General features: G+C 40.9%; 1 protein-coding gene across 4 annotated transcripts in view; it reads left to right on the top strand.

Moving 5' to 3' along the window:
* Window positions 1–103: 103 nt before the first annotated feature.
* The window catches only part of KIAA1328 (KIAA1328 ortholog), a 175,793-nt gene continuing 158,802 nt past the window's right edge, over window positions 104–17,094 (top strand). For 3 of the 4 annotated variants that reach the window (XM_074932616.1, XM_074932615.1, XM_074932619.1), the window contains exons 1-4: window positions 104–163; window positions 6,616–6,642; window positions 8,312–8,451; window positions 12,452–12,546. In XM_074932616.1, the coding sequence (XP_074788717.1) occupies window positions 112–163; window positions 6,616–6,642; window positions 8,312–8,451; window positions 12,452–12,546 (314 nt within the window). In that variant the 5' untranslated portion in view covers window positions 104–111. The remainder of the gene's footprint in view (window positions 164–6,615; window positions 6,643–8,311; window positions 8,452–12,451; window positions 12,547–17,094) is intronic. The other variant, XM_074932618.1, reaches the window with a different exon arrangement.

Below are 17,094 nucleotides of genomic sequence, written 5' to 3'. Positions count from 1 at the left end.
GCCTGCCCCGCTCCGCCGGCAGCGGCGGGGCCAGGCCGGCGCGGGCAGCCAATGGGCGGCGAGCGGCGGGGGGGCGGCGGGGGGCACGCTGGGAGTGGCGGTTGTTTCAAGATGGCGGAGGCGCCTGCTGGTCCGGGCGGAGGCGCTTACTGGAGTCCGGGCCGTATCCTTCAGTGGGGGCGGCGGTGGCTCGGGGTGGGCGCGCCGCGGTGGGGTCCTCGCTCCGGGGCTGTGCCGTGGCGGGAGTGGGGGCTCGGGGGGAGCGGGCGGGAGGGAGGGTGCTGAGCTGGGGCGGAGGGGGGCAGCTTGTCAGGGCAGGTGGCGGGGGCGTCCGTGTTGGAGTCTTGGTGCGCAGAAAGCCGTGGGACGGGGTGGGGGGTGTGTGTGGCCCTTGGGCGGGAGGTCTGGGGCCTCCGCTCTCGAGTGCGGGGAAGCTCGGCCTGAGCAGAGAGGTTGGGCAGGGGCCTGGGGGGTGGAAGGGGGTGTGGAGGGTTACGTGGGGCTTAAAAGTAAAGGTGGCCTTCTAGAGGAGAGGGCCTTGGGTGGCCTAGCTGCGAAGTCCTGGGGGAGGTAAATGTAGAAAATGTGGGAATTGGGTTCAGATTATGGAAACTTGCAAGGGGAGCAACAGTGAGATGCCAAGTTTAGTGGCTGAACAGTCAGCAAGAAAAAGATGTGTCTTGGGTTAATGGTGCCTGCGCTTGAGTACAAGCATGACATTTAGGTTAAGCCTGTGCTTGATCTGTGAGGGACGAGAGGGAGGCTGTGGTGGCTTTGTCTGCAGAAGACATGCAGGTTCCAGTTGTGGGAGACTACATGGGGCTGGACACGTAGATGGAGTAGGTGCTGGTTGTGGTGTTGGGGATTCAGCCTGGGAGAGCCTGGCTGAAGAGAGGTGTGCTTGCATGGTTCTGAGAACCACAAGGAGTTGGCATTGATGTTGGGGCTCGTGTGGCTGAGTTGGAGGCCCAGCTACTTGAAGACAGGAACTGGCAGTCTGGCCTGGCAGAAATTCAGGAGCTGACAATTTAGGGCAGGTGTGAGGGACTTGAGGCATTGCTGTTGCTCACACTGAGAGTGGGGTTCCAGTATCAGCTAGAAGTGAAAATAATAGTATGTGTCAGTGCGCCTGTATTTATGTTTGATTGCACATGCACTGGAAAACAATGCACCAATGAAATAGACCAACTGTCCACTGGTCTGTTTGGGAAACATATTGTTATGGTTTGCTATTTGTGTAAAAAGAAAATAATTTCCTACAGCTTGCTCTGTGACGTGATAGGATGAAGGTTGGTAGTCATCTGATTTATTGCCACACTCACTACTCTGTTCAGTTGTGTAACTGTTGATGCAGTTGTAATGACAGCATATTTATATCAATTAACTACTGGGGTGACGGGTTGTTTCCCATGACTAAATGTCCTGGTTTCAGCTGGGATAGAGCTAACCTTTCTTAGTAGCTAGAATAGTGCTGTGTTTCAGATTCAGTATGGGATTTGGTATGAGGAGAATGTTGATAATACACTGATGTTTTAGTTACTGCTAAGAAATCAAGGAATTCCTGGAATTCAAGATTCTTAGGGCAATGAGGAGGGTGCACAGCGAGCTTGCTACCCTGGACTGCAGGAGAGCAGACTTTGGCCTCTTCGTGGATCTGTGTGGGAGAGTAACATGGGACAAAGCCTTGGAGGGAAGAGAGGCCCAAGAAAGCTGGTTGATATTCAAGGATCACCTCCTCCAAGCTCAGGAGTGTTTCATCCCAACAAATAGGAAGTCAGGCAAAATTGCCAGGAGGCCTGCATGGGTGAACAAGGAGCTCCTGGACAAACTCAAACACTAAAAGGAAACCTAGAGAGAGTGGAAGCAAGGACAGGTAGCCTGGGGGGAATACAGAGAAGTTGTCAGAGCAGCCAGGTTAGGAAGGCCAAAATCCTGATAGAATTATGTCTGACCAGTTCTGTCAAGGGCAAGAAAAGATGGTGTAGGTGTGTTGGTGATAAAAAGAAGACTAGGGAAAATGTGTGCTCTCTCCAGAAGGAAATGAGAGACCTGATTACTCAGGATGTGGAGAAGGCTGAGGTACTCTGACTTTTTTGCCTCAGTCTTCACCAGGAAGGGCTTCAGCCACACCACCCAAGTCTCAGAAAGCAAAGGTGGGGACTGGGAGAATGAAGAACTGCCGACTGTAGGAGAAGATCAGGTTTGAGACCATCTAAGGAACCTGAAGGTGCACAAGTCCATGGGATGTAGTGAGATGCATCTGGGGATCCTGAGTGAACTGATGGGTGAAGTGGTTAAACCAATACCCATCATATTTGAGAAGTCGTGGCAGTCTATGAAAGTTCCTGCTGACTAGAAAAGGGGAAATGTAACCCTCATTTTTAAAAAGAGAAAAAATGAAGACGCAGGGAACTACAGGCCAGTCAGTCTCTCCTCGGTGCCTGGTAAGATCATGGAGCAGATCCTCCTGGAAACTGCTAGGGCACAGGGAAAATAATGAGATGATTGGTGACAGCCATTGTGGCTTCACTATGGGCAAATTATGCCTGACAAATTTGGTGACTTTCTACAACAGGGTTACAGTGCTGGTGGATAAGGGAAGAGCAACTGATGTCATCTACCTGTACTTGTACAGAGCGTTTGACACTGTCCCACATGACATCCTTGTCTCCAAATTGGAGAGACATGTATCTGACAGATGGACTACTCCATGGATAAGGAATTGGCTGGGTGGTTGAACTCAAATTGCTGAGGCCAACGGCTCGGTGTCCAAGTGGAGAGCAGTGGCGGGTGGTGTTCCTCAGGGGTTGGTGATGGGGCCGGTGCAGTTTAACATCTTTGCTGGGGACACGGACAGTGGGATCGAGTGCTCCCTCAGCAAGTTTGCTGACGGCACCAAGCTGTGTGGTGTGGTCAACATTGGAGGGAAGGGATGTGTCATCCAGAGGGACCTGGACAGGCTGGAGAGGTGAGCCCATGTGAACCTCGTGAAGTTCAACAAGGCCAAGTGCAAGGTCCTGCACATGGGTCGGGGCAATCCCAAGCACAGATACAGGCTGGGGGATGAGTGGGTTGAGAGCAGCCCTGCTGAGAGGGACTTGGGGGTATTGGTGGGTGGAAAACTGACTGAGCCAGGAGTGTGCACTCACAGCCTATAAAGCCATCCATGTCCTGGGCTGCATCAAGAAAAGTGTGGCCAGCAGGTTGAGGGAGGGGATTCTCTCCCTCTGTTCTGCTGTTGTGGGACCCCCACTGCAGTGCTGTGTCCAGCTCTGGGGCTCTCAGTGTAAGAAAGACATAGACCTGCTTGAGTGGGTCCAGAGGAGGCCACGGAGATGACCAGGGGGCTGGAGCACCTCCCCTGTGAGGACAGGCTGAGAGAGTTGGGGTTGTTCAGCCTGGAGAAGAGAAGGCTCCAGGGAGATCTTACAGCGGCCTTCCAGTACTTAAAGGGGCTACAGGAAAGGTGGGGAGGGACTCTTTATCAGGGAGTGTAGGGATAGGAGAAGGAGTAATGATTTTAAAGTGAAAGAGCGTAGATTTAGGTTAGATGTAAGGAAAAAAATTCTTTTCTGTGAGGGTGGTGAGACACCAGAACAGGTTTCCCAGAGAAGCTGTGGCTGCCCCCTCCCTGGCAGTGTTCAAGGCCAGGTTGGACGGGGCTTTGAGCAACCTGTCTCATGGAAGGTGTCCCTGCCCATGGCAGGGGGCTTGTAACTCGATGATCCTTAAGGTTCCTCCCAACACAAACCTGTCTGTGATTCTGTGACTTTCCAACTTACCGTGTCCTGCCCATGTGCAGCTGGGAAGGAGCACAGTCAGAACAATGCACCCAAACTGGCCAATGAAATATCCCATATCAAATAACATCATGTTCAGTGTACAGATGAGGTTTGGCCAGGAAGCTGACTCTCCCATTTCCAGGATTGTGCTTTTGGGAACTTCTCTGGGATTGCTAGCTGGGAATGACCTGGGCATTGATCCGTGAGGGGTGAGCAATTCCCCTGTGCATTGTTCATTTTTATTTTCTATTATTTTTATTTTATTTCAATTATGAAATTGTTTTTATCTCATCCTACGAGTCTAACTACCTGTCTTGCTAACAATTGTCTCCCTCTCTGGGCCAAGGGACGGTAAGTGAGTGGCAGTGTAGTGTTTGGCTGCTAGCTGGGTTTAAACCATGATATTAAATATGAGATTTTGAGCCCAGCAGTGTCCTAATGCATCATGATATTCCAAGGAATGAGGCTTTTCTGACAACCATTTCCATTTTGCATGGTTTTGCAAGTAGGTAGTGTTGCCTCTGATCTTGGAAAGGTTTAAATACTCAGAAAAGCCTATGGCACAAGAACAAATAATTATAAATGCTTTCAAAAAGGGTGGGGGTGGGAAATGTGGGAGATTTGGTAATGCTGGTTTAATAGCTTTGGAAAACTGAATGTGTCTCTGTAATTGCTGGATAGATAAAACATAGCAAGGCAAATGCACTGTTGCTTGCCATAGGGGAGCCATACAGCTTCACAGGATGTTCATATTCTCTGATGCCTGTGTGACTGTCTCTCCTCTTGCCTTGAACACTAGCTGTGATTATAATGTGTATAGTCACCTTAGTGGGACTCCTGAGAGGCATGTGACAGTGGATTAATGTTAAATGGTTGATGCTGGTAGTGTCCCCAGTCTTTCACTCTGAGACAAGGCTGTTAGACCTGTTTATGAATCAGCTCCTGAGTCACTGCAATTTTCAGTCCAGCTGATTAAGGTAAGCTGTTCTGAATTTGGTTTATTCTAATTACGTTAGGCCACAAGCCTTCATGGGGGAGTGATCCTGATAGCTCCAGGAGTAATAGCAACAGCTTTGACTAATTTTTTCACCCTGCTCCTAGGTATCTATCCACAACAGTGCCAATACTGGAGGAAAACTTCAAAAGCCAGATGTTTAGGGAAATCAGTTTTATTTTCTATAGCTGTGTATTGTCACACAGATTAACCATACATCAGCTGAGAAAGCAGTTGCCTGTGCTGAAGTTTGTTGTTTCCTGTAGTAGTACAAGTTGAAGATGTGTTGAAGTTCTCAGTGTCCTGAAGATTGCTGTTGTAGTTGTGCTGACACAGCTGTTTGGGCTGGGCTGTGATCCAGGCTTGAACTTTTGATCTGCTTTGGTGCTTTTTGGAAGGAGAGGTCAGGGTGCTTTACTTTCAGAGCTTGTCCACCTGCCTCACCTTGTTCATGGCAGGACCCCGTCAATGTGTTGTGACACCTAGAGATAGCAGGCTGCAGCTTACCAGTGAGAAGAAAAAGTGCTTTCAGCATTTGTAGAGAGAGATGACTTGACAGTAGTACTAAGTGAACATACTCTCAAACTGCTGTGAGACCAATGAGTAATAATTTTTTACGAGTGATAAACTGGATCAACAAGATCACAAGTGAGACTGTGATCAAACCCTCCCAGTGTGCCAAGTACCAGTTGTGTGATGGATAGTGGTTATCGATTGAATTTGAAATTGCTGTCCACAGGAGGAAGCTTCTAGACTGTTGCTAGTTTTTTACACTGTGTGGTAATTTATTAAGTTTTTGTATAGGTTAAGTGAGATATTTTCACAGTTTGTCTTTATCGTATGAAGATGGCTGCAAAACCTTAGATGTGTTTATCTGTAAATAGTACCAAAATTAGGTAATTGTTGCCAACCTTAGAAGGTTGAGGAAAATAAAGGAGTATAAACAAAAGATAGCAGAGCAGAATTGTGTACCCTGTGTTTTTCACTTTAGTATAATGTTAGTTACTTATGTGGGAATAAAATCTTTACATTCAGCCAAATGAAACTGTTGCTTTAAGGAAGACACTATGGTTTACACCCTTCCCTGAACTGTGTTTAGTGCTATTTTTAATGACTTCTAGGAGGTGAAGATTCAAGTTCAGTTACTGCTAACATAGCACAAATAACATGGTGCCTGTTCCTTTGTAATTTTTAAGTGTGTTCTGCAGTCAAGTAATTTAATAATTAAAGTTCCAAGTAATTTAATAATTAAAGTTCTGGGTTATTTGAAAGTTCTTGAAACTTGTTAAAGAAAATCAGTTCTCAGGCTTTCATCTGTTACTCATCATGTGATGATCAGATGAGAATGGCCAATTTCCTTTGAAACCTTTTGCATTTATTCTCATTTATGTTTTTTAGAATATATTGTAGAAAATGAATTTCATTGTAGTATGGATACACGCTATTTTGGAATTTCGTCTCTACATTATCAAGAGGTTCCTTATATAACTATAACCTGCTCTAATTTAAATAAATATTATTACTTCATTATCTTAGTAATTGCAGTTGTCACTGGGGCTGGTCTCTGGGATCTTTTGTGAAGGTGACCTCTAAGGTAATCCTTACAGGCTGAAAGTTAATGCACAGTGAAAAAGGAGTAATGCTTTTGTTTTAGTAATCTGTGTGTTGTTTGTTTTTTCTAGTCAAGTTTTACTGCCTTTGGTGTTCCCAAAGGGTTGCCAGTTTTTCTTATCAACAGTATTTTAAAATCAAGAGCTAAAATATTTATTTTTATAGTTCTCTTTAAAGGGCCAAGCTTGCTCTGTTTTTGTTTATTACCTTTAACAAAGCCACATGCAGTTTTTGATGAAGAACAGCCAGTTTCAGGTATGACCTTCCAATAGCTGTAAATAAAGTGTTTTTTTGTGAATGCTAAACTTTGCAATGTCTTTTCAGGTACGTGGCTTGTGTATGTAAGTGTGTAAGGTACAGAGTCATCACAAGTTGTAATGGGACATACAGGATTATAGCAGAGGATTTAGGCTCTGCTGCTTAGATAAGCATATGGTATAAAAATGAACAGTTTCAGGGGAGCTGTTCCTATTGCAGGTACAGCATAGTTGTATCCAATCTATGAGGTAAACTGAATTTTTAACATGGTCTCTAAAGAATGTTGAAGCGTTAAAGATGTTCAGATATTTTGTAAATTTTGAAGAGAACGATTAAAATAAAGACTCACTGTGTAAAGAAAAATAAAATTTTTTCTTATAGTTCTCTTGAGCTTGATTGGCTGAGTGCATGCTTGTGTACATCCCTGGGGAAAAGATGGGTGTTCTTAGTCCCCCTTCAGAATTTTCTAATTGTTTTCAAACACAGGTTTTACAGTGTCACCAGGTCCTGAAAACATATCTGGGGATGATTAACTCTAGTAAAATTGTATATATGCAGAGCAATTATAAATTTTGAGGAATCCTCCTCTCTAGGTTTGGACTACCATGGTTGCCTTTCAAAACTACTGGCCAAACAGCTCTACTCAAAATCTCAGCGTGAGTTTTGTAGCTAGCATAGTTCAAGGTAGGCGATGTCAGATTGTTAAACACTGTGCCCTGGAAAGAAAGCAGTGATCCTAAATGATGGAAATGGATTCACTCTGGGAAATACTTTTCTACTTCTGTGGAACAGAATTTTGGAAACATTGTTTTCCCTTGTGTATAGGCATGGAGATGTTAAGCTTGTAATTGAGTTCTTTCATTTGAATTGCTGGTACACTTCTGAAATTCATTACCCAGATAAATGTAATCTATCTGCTAGTATAAAATCAGTATTTTTTGTTCAACACTTCTTGTGCTTTTGAACAGTCAAAACTCAAACCTTGAGGCAGTACCAAGAAGCTATTGGATTTCTTCTGGCCCTGGGAGGTTTTAGTGTTAGTGTCAGTGTTGACACATTACGATTGCAGCACCAGGATTTTCAGTGCTTTCATGTTGTTACCATTGGCAGCGGTGAGCTAATTTTAATACGGCAGGAAGTTTTTTACGTGTTATCTGTGGCGTGTGCTCTGCAGTGTTACCTTACTCAACTGCCTGGTCCTGAAAGGAACATTAGCCTGAGCAATGAATAGGCTGGCTGTATAACAGAAAAAAGTTTTGGTTTATTGTAAGAGTGGTACTTAACAGCATTACTGCTGCTTCGTAACTATTTGTATTGGAGTGGCAAAGCAGAGGCTCAATTTTCTGCTTTTGCATCTTAAACACTGGTTTTTGCACTGAAACACATTCAGAAGAAAACATGTATGTTTCAGAATTTGCTGTGAATGTTCATTGTGGCTGGGTGCACTTCAGTGCTGTGCACCTCTTTTTCTGCAGATATGTTCTTCTTAAAAGTTTATATGGAGTGAGAGGCTGGGAGGAACTGCAGACATATACCTGAAATGCTCATTCTTTTCAAAAAGAGCTGCTAAGACATGGATGCCTCTGTGAAAGTCCTATTGTAGGAGGCAAGAGAAGGGTCGCTTTTGACTTTATATCTGTGTGTTCTGCTTGTCTTTCATTTACAGGAGAGTCTACAAAAGGAAATTTAAGAAAAAGCAATTTGCCAAAATATAAAAAAAGTGAAACAGGGCTAAAGGTGCCTGCAGCTGTGACTTCTGTTTCTGTGGATCCTGTTAGAAGCACAGGAGATCTGACAGGGGAGCGGGTCAGTAAAGGCAATTTTTTCTTGCTCTAAAGACTGCACATAGTAAAAAAATGGTAGAAAATCATTAGATTGAAAAAATAATAGGATTTTAAAACTGTTTAAAAAACTTTTCAATCTCTGACGTTTTTTGCCCACTTACATGGTGGCTCGCTGGCAAAAATTACCTGTCTGCTGAGATTGCTTGCCCACCTAAAAAGAACAAAGACTGAATGTACTAATTTATGTAAGTAATATGTAACTGGGGCTATGTAAAACAGATTATTTCTATGTGTGTATGTGTACAGAGAGAGTGAGTGTAGTTTTGAGTAGCCCCTAATCCATATATTACCAGTGAAACATGCAGAAAGTTGTGTTTCAGTCTATTCAGCTTCATTGCTGTGGACGTTTCACTTAGAAAAAAGACTTGTAAAATTATTTTTAGAGACCTTTTTGCTGTGGCTTTCATGTTAGCAGGGTAAAATCACTTTCTGTTTTTGATAGTAAAAGTTAAAAATGCATCTGACTAGTAAGAGTAACTTTGTCAGTTGACATTATCTTTGGCTCCTGCTTTAAATTGTCTGGTCTACTCCTGTGACAATAGGTGATGTTTTTCCTACAGTTTATTGCATTAGAAATTTCAAAGCAGGGGTTTTTCCTTTGGAAGGTTATTCTGTATTGTGATAGGTATTGTGATATTGAGAAATCTGTTGAGAGATGCCATTTTTCTAACATAATTTGTATAGCACAGTGACTGTGTCAGTCATTTGAGTACTGTTAAATCTCTTGCCTAGTAGTCATCCTGAGCAAGCCTATAAGTCACTACAGTTTGGTATCCTCCCATTTACAGGCAGGATCTAAAACTTGTGACTGAATCACTGTTGTGTTATCATGCAGTTAAATCTTGTTCTGAATCTGGGATAAGATGTCCTCCTTCTCTGTGTCTTCTGTGTGCTGAGTAAATGTTGTGTGCCTCACATGTACATTCAAAACTCTGATGTGAACACAGATCACTCAAGTCTCACTGCTTTGACAGTGTTATTGTCCTTTGAATACTTCAATGTGACACTCTAATAGCCAGTATTTCAAATCCTTCAGCATGACACTCTAATAACTGGTATTCATTTTTAGGGCCCCTCCTGGACTTGTCCCTTTCCATTTCTCTGTTTATCAGTACTTGCTTTTAGGAGGCTGGTATGCACCTACACTTTGCAAATGATGCAGTTAAGTGACATACAGAGAAATTTCACAAATAGCCCCCATTATGCAGAATCTTTATGTAGAAGCATCTCTTCTTAAGTATCTACAAGCCCACTGCCTCATAGATGCCTTCATATGTCAAATAAACTTAAAGATGAAATCTAATTTAAAAAATAAGTGTTGCTTGTGTTACTTGTTGTCTAGAGAATTTTTACTTCTATTTCCTTGTGAGAGCTGATGGTGTAGAAATGGTCTTTGTTTTTTTTTTATATATAATGCCTAATACCCAAAATCTTAATTGGAGACTCAAATGTGCTTTTATAAAATTGACAATAAAATGTGTTCAAATGTTTTCTCTTTCTTTTTTAACCTTCTGTTTTTCTCTTACCTTGCCAAATCCTCATGGAAACTCTGTACTCTAACTTTGAAGATAAACTCTGAATTACTTGAAACAAACAGAACAAATACATTTTACTTGTTACAGAAGAAGGTTTCACAAAGTTCTCTTGCAAGGAGTTTTCATTGCCAACACAACTAATTTTCTTCCAAGGTGTTGTGTGCACGTCTAGGGAGAGCTGATCACTTTAATATACTTGTACTGTTGTACAAGTTACAGTATTGTACTGGTAGGTAGCTCACCATTACGATTTATGAGAATCCTCTTTTGAGGAGAATGGATTGAGTTTTGCTCTAATGTGAATCTAGGCAGAACTGATCTATCTTTTTGTTCAGATAGACTTGAGTATCACAAAGGGGGATGAGAATTTTGGGGAAGATTTCAAAAAGGTCTTGTTAACTCTGGAGATTTCTGGCACTTTGTTTGCTATACTGGTCTTGACCAAATTTCCCATCTTCCTACTTTCTGTTTGACAGAAGTTGTCTGCTTCTCTCATACAAATTCTTGTCTGCCAAGGTGTGGTTTATAAATTGAGAGAATCTTCCATTTATGTATTACATTTAATCCAGAAAATACTGAGTTATGAAACTGTTCTACTCTCAGCTGTGTAGAAGGAACAGAAATCTGGAGAAAGGAGATTATACAGTCTTGGCCTCTATCTCATTTGTTCTCTTGTTTTGATTTTTTTTTTTATTGCTGTGCAGAATTCTACAGCTTCATTTTGACATGCATGTTGGTACAAACATGCCTTGGAGTTTTTTTGTGTGCCATCTATCCATACCTGTGGGTGGTACAAAAAAGCATGGAGTAACACTTTTAGATTTTCCTCTTCATCCCACAAATGTTTGTCTGACAGTATGTACATAGGTTTGGATAATAGCTTGTGGTGCCTTGTGCTAAAATCTCCTTCACTAATGTGATCAAGCTTCTGCCTCTTTTTTGAGTGAAAAATGTAACTTTTAATTTTTCTTAAAGAAGTTTCATCTAACTGCTAAACCCCCCCTGATTTTTCAGACATTTTTAGCGTGGAATATGGAAATCCTTCAACCATATGTTTAGCTGAAGTTAAATTCAGTTAAGTTAAAACCATTTTCTCTTCATTTGTGTGACTGTAAATAGCATATGTTTGGGAAAGAAACTGCAAAATCAAATGTCCCCTTGCAAAGCCCTGAAGTTTAATTTGCCTTGTGAAACTTCCCCCCCCCCGCTCCCCCGAAGTTAAAATAAGAGTGTATTGAAGGTTCAGGTGGGTATAACATAAGTCTGTGTAAAATTATCACCTCTTTCAAAAGCAATATAGTCCTTTAATTGTTTCAAACCACTGTTCAGGAAGCAATTAGCTAAGGATGAAAGGGGGCACTTCCTCTCTCACCTGTGTAGATCAGCTGCTGTTACTGCTAATGAGGGGAGAGAAGCCCAGTGTTAGCTTTGTATGGGCAGAGGTTGTTCTGTGCTGTGTTGTGTTACCTTGGCCAAACTGCAAGGCATTTGGCAACATCTTGTATCTCATGTTAAGTGCCATTTGCCAACATCTTGGACAGAACAGCATAGCTCTTATTGCTGCTTTCATTTTGGGATCCTTAATTTGTATTTATCACTACCACTGGAGAACTGAGTCACCGGTGACTGAAATTTTTTGATAAATAAAAACAATTTAGAACTGTTTCCTGCTTGGAAACACCCGAAAAAGGTCATGCTAGTAATCTCAATAATACAAGGGACCATGAGCAACGCGAAGAGCAACATGCCCTCTGGTGGGCATTGGCAACAAATGCTGCAGTTCTCAGTGTGACAAAGGAATGCATTAAAGCAACCGAAGTACTGGAGTATGTTAAAGGTTTGTTTTGAGGAGTTGTAAGTGCGAAGGCAGCAAGTAAGTGGCTAAAAAAGCCCGATAGTGACGTTTTAAAGGGTGTGTACTTTTCTGTGTATTAAAATCACTGAAATAAGGACTTACCATCTACTAAAAATGCATTACATACCTTTTTTTTGCTGGTTTGTATTCTTTGGTTGTAAACACAAAGGCAGAATGTTTTTTTTCCTTACTCTTTATTAGGATCCTAATATAGTAGAGTTTGGACTTGGTTTTGGATATTGCCGCACTAGATTTCTAAGTCTTGAGAAATCACTACCCTATATCTAACATGCATCAATGAATAGTGTATGTCTTAAAACTACCCAACATGTTTAGTATTGAAGCTTGCAGCTTGCATTTGAATTACAAATCTCTTACCAAATTGTGGATAATTATTTTATTTTATTTCACTGAACCGCACTTACATTTTAAAAAATACATATTTTATTTCCAGTTGGAATTTGTCTACTTTTCAACTTCTAATAATTAGGTCTTGAAATACTTTTAATATCTTATGAAATATTTGTTCTTCTTTAAAGAGTACTTTCTAAAATGTTACTTTAAATTTTCAGGTCACTAATGAAGGAGGAATGAAGAGTGCTTCTTTAAAGGATTTGTGTCCTGAGGACAAGAGACGCATTGCAAATTTAATTAAAGAACTTGCCAGGTAAGAATAAGCATTACCTGAAAATGGATTATGTTTAAGGAGAGTCATTCCTCTAATTAACGTCAAGCAATGTAGAACTCCATTATGGAAATGAATATTTGCATAAGGTAATTTTTCTTTTTAGAATAGGTATGAACAATGACGCGTCCTGATCGGCTTTTCCTTGCTTCCTGACACAAAATCTCCTAAACAGATCAAAACAAGAGCCAAAATTTTGTGACATGCCGTAGTTCATCCATATAAACCTAGTCACAGGGCTTGGGTTTTGTTTGCTGCTTGTATCATGTGCTTTAAATAAACACATGTCTTTTGGAAATTACAAACTTAGTTGTTAGGAAACTTTGTAGTGCTTATTTGTCAGGAGTAAGCTTTTCTATGGAATGCCTTGTTAAAGGTGGATAGGTGATCTTGTGGCTGAAACATGTTAATCAGTATTTGTCTGTGTTTGCACAGGTAGAGCAATAGAGTCCAGTGTCATTTTAACTTATCTAGCCAAACTTTCTTTTGCTTTGATTAATTTCTTCAAGTTCTCCCTGTTCTTCAAAAGGAGAGGCAAGTATCTCAGCGTTAGCAAAAGGTTTTTTCTAAGTTTCATTCCAGTGCAAGTTGCATTCATGGAGAAAATAGGTTGAATTTGAGTGAGGAGATTTTTCTCCTGTTCTGTGTCCCTAACACTTCAGAATCTCTGAAAATCTGCTTCTTGCATAGGGGCTATAAAAGTGAGAAGGAGCACATGGGACTTTGGCAGGCTTTCGCACAGCATCAGAGGGGAAAGACTTGTGAGGTGATCTCGGGTCCTTTGAGCTAAAAGTTAGTGTCCATGCTAAGAATTTATAAAGGCAAAGTTTTTCTAGAACAAAGTGCAGGTTCTCAGGTATTAATGAAATGCTTTTTGCCATAGATTTCATAAGTCTGTGCAATAATTGGCAAGCATTACTGTCCTTTTTATATAGGAAAATTTGGGCAGAGATATTAAGCTACTTGCTCAAGGTCATGCAATAAGTCTCTGGTGCAGCTAGGAATATTTTCTCTCTGATTATCCTCATCCAGTGGACCATTTTGCCTGCTAATAATTTGTACCAATATAGGATTTCTTGCTATACAGTATTTTAGTAATTTCTGAAGTTCTTCATGCTTGCAACTCTATTTTATCCTACCTCGTGTTAGAAAATGTCTAGTTAAGGCTGTCATAAAGAGTAGATTGCTGGGAAGCCTGGTTACAAATTGTCACATGTTGGAGCTATTCGGACACTGTTGCCACTGTTGATTATATAGAGGTATATTCTAATATTAAAAAAAGCCTTTTATTACATTGTTCCTCATAATACACTGCTCCCTAGTGAATAGTAGTACACTAACTCATTCGAGCATGGGATTCTTCTTAAATCTCACATGCTGTGATTTTTCCCCGAGGACAGTTTGATATTTCTGCCTGACATTTCTTCGAAGAAAAATAGAAGGTGCAGCAACATTAATTTTGAAAAGTAAAATTAGTGGAACACTATTATTTTATACTTAGTTCTCTTTTATTTTTAAACCTAATCATATTTTTATTGGATGTAATTAAAAGTCCTTTGCAGAGTAATAGGGAAGTTGAACTTTAATTCCGCTCACCTCGTCACTTTTTTAAAACTCTCCATAATTTTCATCCCTAGTTGTGCAATGATGGAGGGTTTTTACATGCAGTAGAACATTCTTTTGCTATTTCAGAGAAGAAAAAGAACCATCAGAGTGCTGAAAGTTTTCCAGGAAGACTGTCCTTTAGTAAATACTTGGAATAATAAAGATCTCACTTGACCAGAGCTATACTGCGCTGTTCCTTATTTTGCTACTATTTATGAATTAAAATGATGGTAGCTGGGGCTAATTCCTACACGTTTATTGCAGGATGGTGAACAGAAATAGTTTGGTTAATAACTGTCTGCATGAAGGCAGTTGTAAAGTGGTAAAATTCTGTCTGTGTGGAAACAGGTAGCAAAGTATGTTTAACTCCTGGGGCTTGAATTTCAACCATGTCTTGCTTGAGCAGTTCAGGATATTGGTCTTTTCCCTGACTTCTGCAACTGCTGAAGGAGAGCTAACCTACTTTTCTTTCTCCTCCTATTTTTTCTTCTCTTCCTCCAACTCTCATTCTCAAGGCACTTCTGAATTGTGTGTGCCTATGTATTAGCTAAAATGTTGCAGTGTCAGATTTTGTCTTGGTGTGAGTAAATTCTAATGCTGTCTATATTATTTTCCTTCGAAAAAAAAAAAAAAATCCAATTTCTGGGCTGTAATGCTCTGCTGCTGGGGATTCCAGTGGCTGACATCATGTTAGCTGATAGGGACTTTATGAAATCGAATTTTGAGACAGGGTTGAAAGAAAGGATTCAGCTGTATCCCTTCTAATCCTCCTTTCTAGGCTAAATAATCTTTAGTTTTTGCTTTGTGCTGCCACTTGTAAATAACCATTATTTTGCCTTTCTCTGAACTTACCTAGTCTGTCTTCCCCCTTAAGGTGACAAGAGAGGCAAACTGGAACCAAAGTTTAAAAGACTCAAATGTTGTAAATTTGAACTTTTAAAAATTGTCAGCAGGTTCTTTCCAAATTTGGTTTTGTAGAGGAATTTCTGAGTAGAATGAGTCATGCCCATGAATGTCGAAGTGCTTTGTGAGTAAATGGGAAATTCTCAAGTGTGATCAACCATTATTTCAAAGACAACCTGCATGGCACCTTCGTGTTTTCAGCAAGGTGCTGCTGGCATGGTGGTGAAAGTGGTGCAAATTTTACCTCTTCTTAGAAGCAGAGTCCTTTTAAGAGGCAAAAAAGACTTTCTCTGAGCTTTTATTACTGCAGGCTAGTCCTGTACCAGTCATCAGTTTATGTAATGAAATGAGCGGTGACATGGTGAAGGCAGTGAAAGATTCCTACCCTTCTACTCTGCGCCAGTGTCAGGACACATTAGCCTCTTCCAGGAGCGAGCAGTGCAGGGTCCTCTGGGACCTAGCCAGTTGGCTGTTGAGCATGAAGAGCTTGCTAGACACCCTTTGGAGAATGGTTACAAAGTGTTCTGGAGTGAAATATTTTCAGTGATATGCAGATTTTGAGAGCTCTCTGTCTTGGCATTTGGCTGGATGGAGAGGGTTGTAACTTTCTTTGCAAGCATTCACTTCACCTCACTCCTTACTGATGTACAGCCATAGTACTGTGACTTTCTGGCTTCTACTATGACATGTACATCATAAATTCTTCTTCCCTGACTGCACAGTTCACATATGCCTGTACCGCTCACATAGGCAGTTTACTTTGGAATGAATGAGAGGCATTGACTAAGTGATGTAGAATGGTTCATGAAAGTTTAATTTTTGCTTTTATTGGTGAGAATTGGTATCTAACTACTTTGTATTCTTTTTTCAGATAAGATAAACACAGAGAAAGCTGGCTCTGTTGTCTTTGCAAACAAATCTTCAAAGGCAATTTAGGTAGAAAGGTATCATAATGCCCTTATCCACCCAAAGGTGAGAGTGGTTGCCTTTTTCAAATGAGATGCATGCTACTTCTTGGTACCAAATTAGTGTCTTTCTGGCAAAGACCACTCTCATGCCTAGAATGACTTGTACACAGCAGCTAGCAAAACAGCCTTCAGACAGCCCTTTGTCCCCATTAAGAAAATGCTTCCTGCTTCCTAAGACCTTGGATTCCTAAACCCTTTGTAGGGTGCTGGCAATCTGGGATGCTAGTCTTTTCTACTGGCATTACTTTTTGTAGGCTTTCTGTCCTCATATGAAGATGAACTTTACCAAGTAAAATTGAGAATTTTCCAACAAAATGTGCATATGGGAATCAAAACAGAAGGTTAATTTGATTACAGAATTGGAAAGCTTTGTGAAGTAGGAGAGTGGAACTGTTGTGGAGTGTATGTGCTGTTTAGGATCTTTGAAGGACAACTTCCCTGTGAAAGTCAGTATTACAAATCTGCAGTGTTTGTCCTTTTAGGTTCCCTTCTCTCCTGGGTTACACTACCTCGTATTTAACCAAATTGTTACCCAGCTTTAACTTCAGTGTCAAGCTCTTTTCTTTTATTTTTTTTTTTCTTTCCTGTGTGCTACTTTAGGAGCAATATTGTGCTGCAGTTCTCTTAATTGGTCAGGCAGTGAGACTGCAAATGAGACATCCCTAAGCTTGTCTGGAAATTATTTCTTGTTGATAGGTAAAGCATGCCTAGGATTATTGTATCACCAATCACACTTACCTTCTGTGCTTAAAAAGTCATTTGTAGCTATAAATTCATGCTGTGAGATCTAGTTTTGTATTTTGCAAGTTGCATATCATAAAATTTATCCATTGTGCAGCAATTTCAATTATGTTTTGAGATTGTTGCGGTTTTTTGTTATTTTTTTTAATTTATACATACTGCCCATAATACTTGAATAAAATGCATCAGGTTTGTGAAGTGTCCTCAAGACAAAAAATGCTGCCATTCTCTCTTCCTGCTGTGCTGGTATTTAAAAGTCACTTTGTTGCTCAGTTCTTCTTGTTTCATCTTTTTGGAGTGCAACTTTCACTTG

The sequence above is a fragment of the Athene noctua genome, chromosome Z (assembly GCF_965140245.1).
Source record: "Athene noctua chromosome Z, bAthNoc1.hap1.1, whole genome shotgun sequence".
NCBI classification, from domain to species: Eukaryota; Metazoa; Chordata; class Aves; order Strigiformes; family Strigidae; genus Athene; species Athene noctua.
The sequence above is the reverse complement of the archived record's forward strand: the minus strand, read 5'-3'. Positions and strand labels throughout refer to the sequence as shown.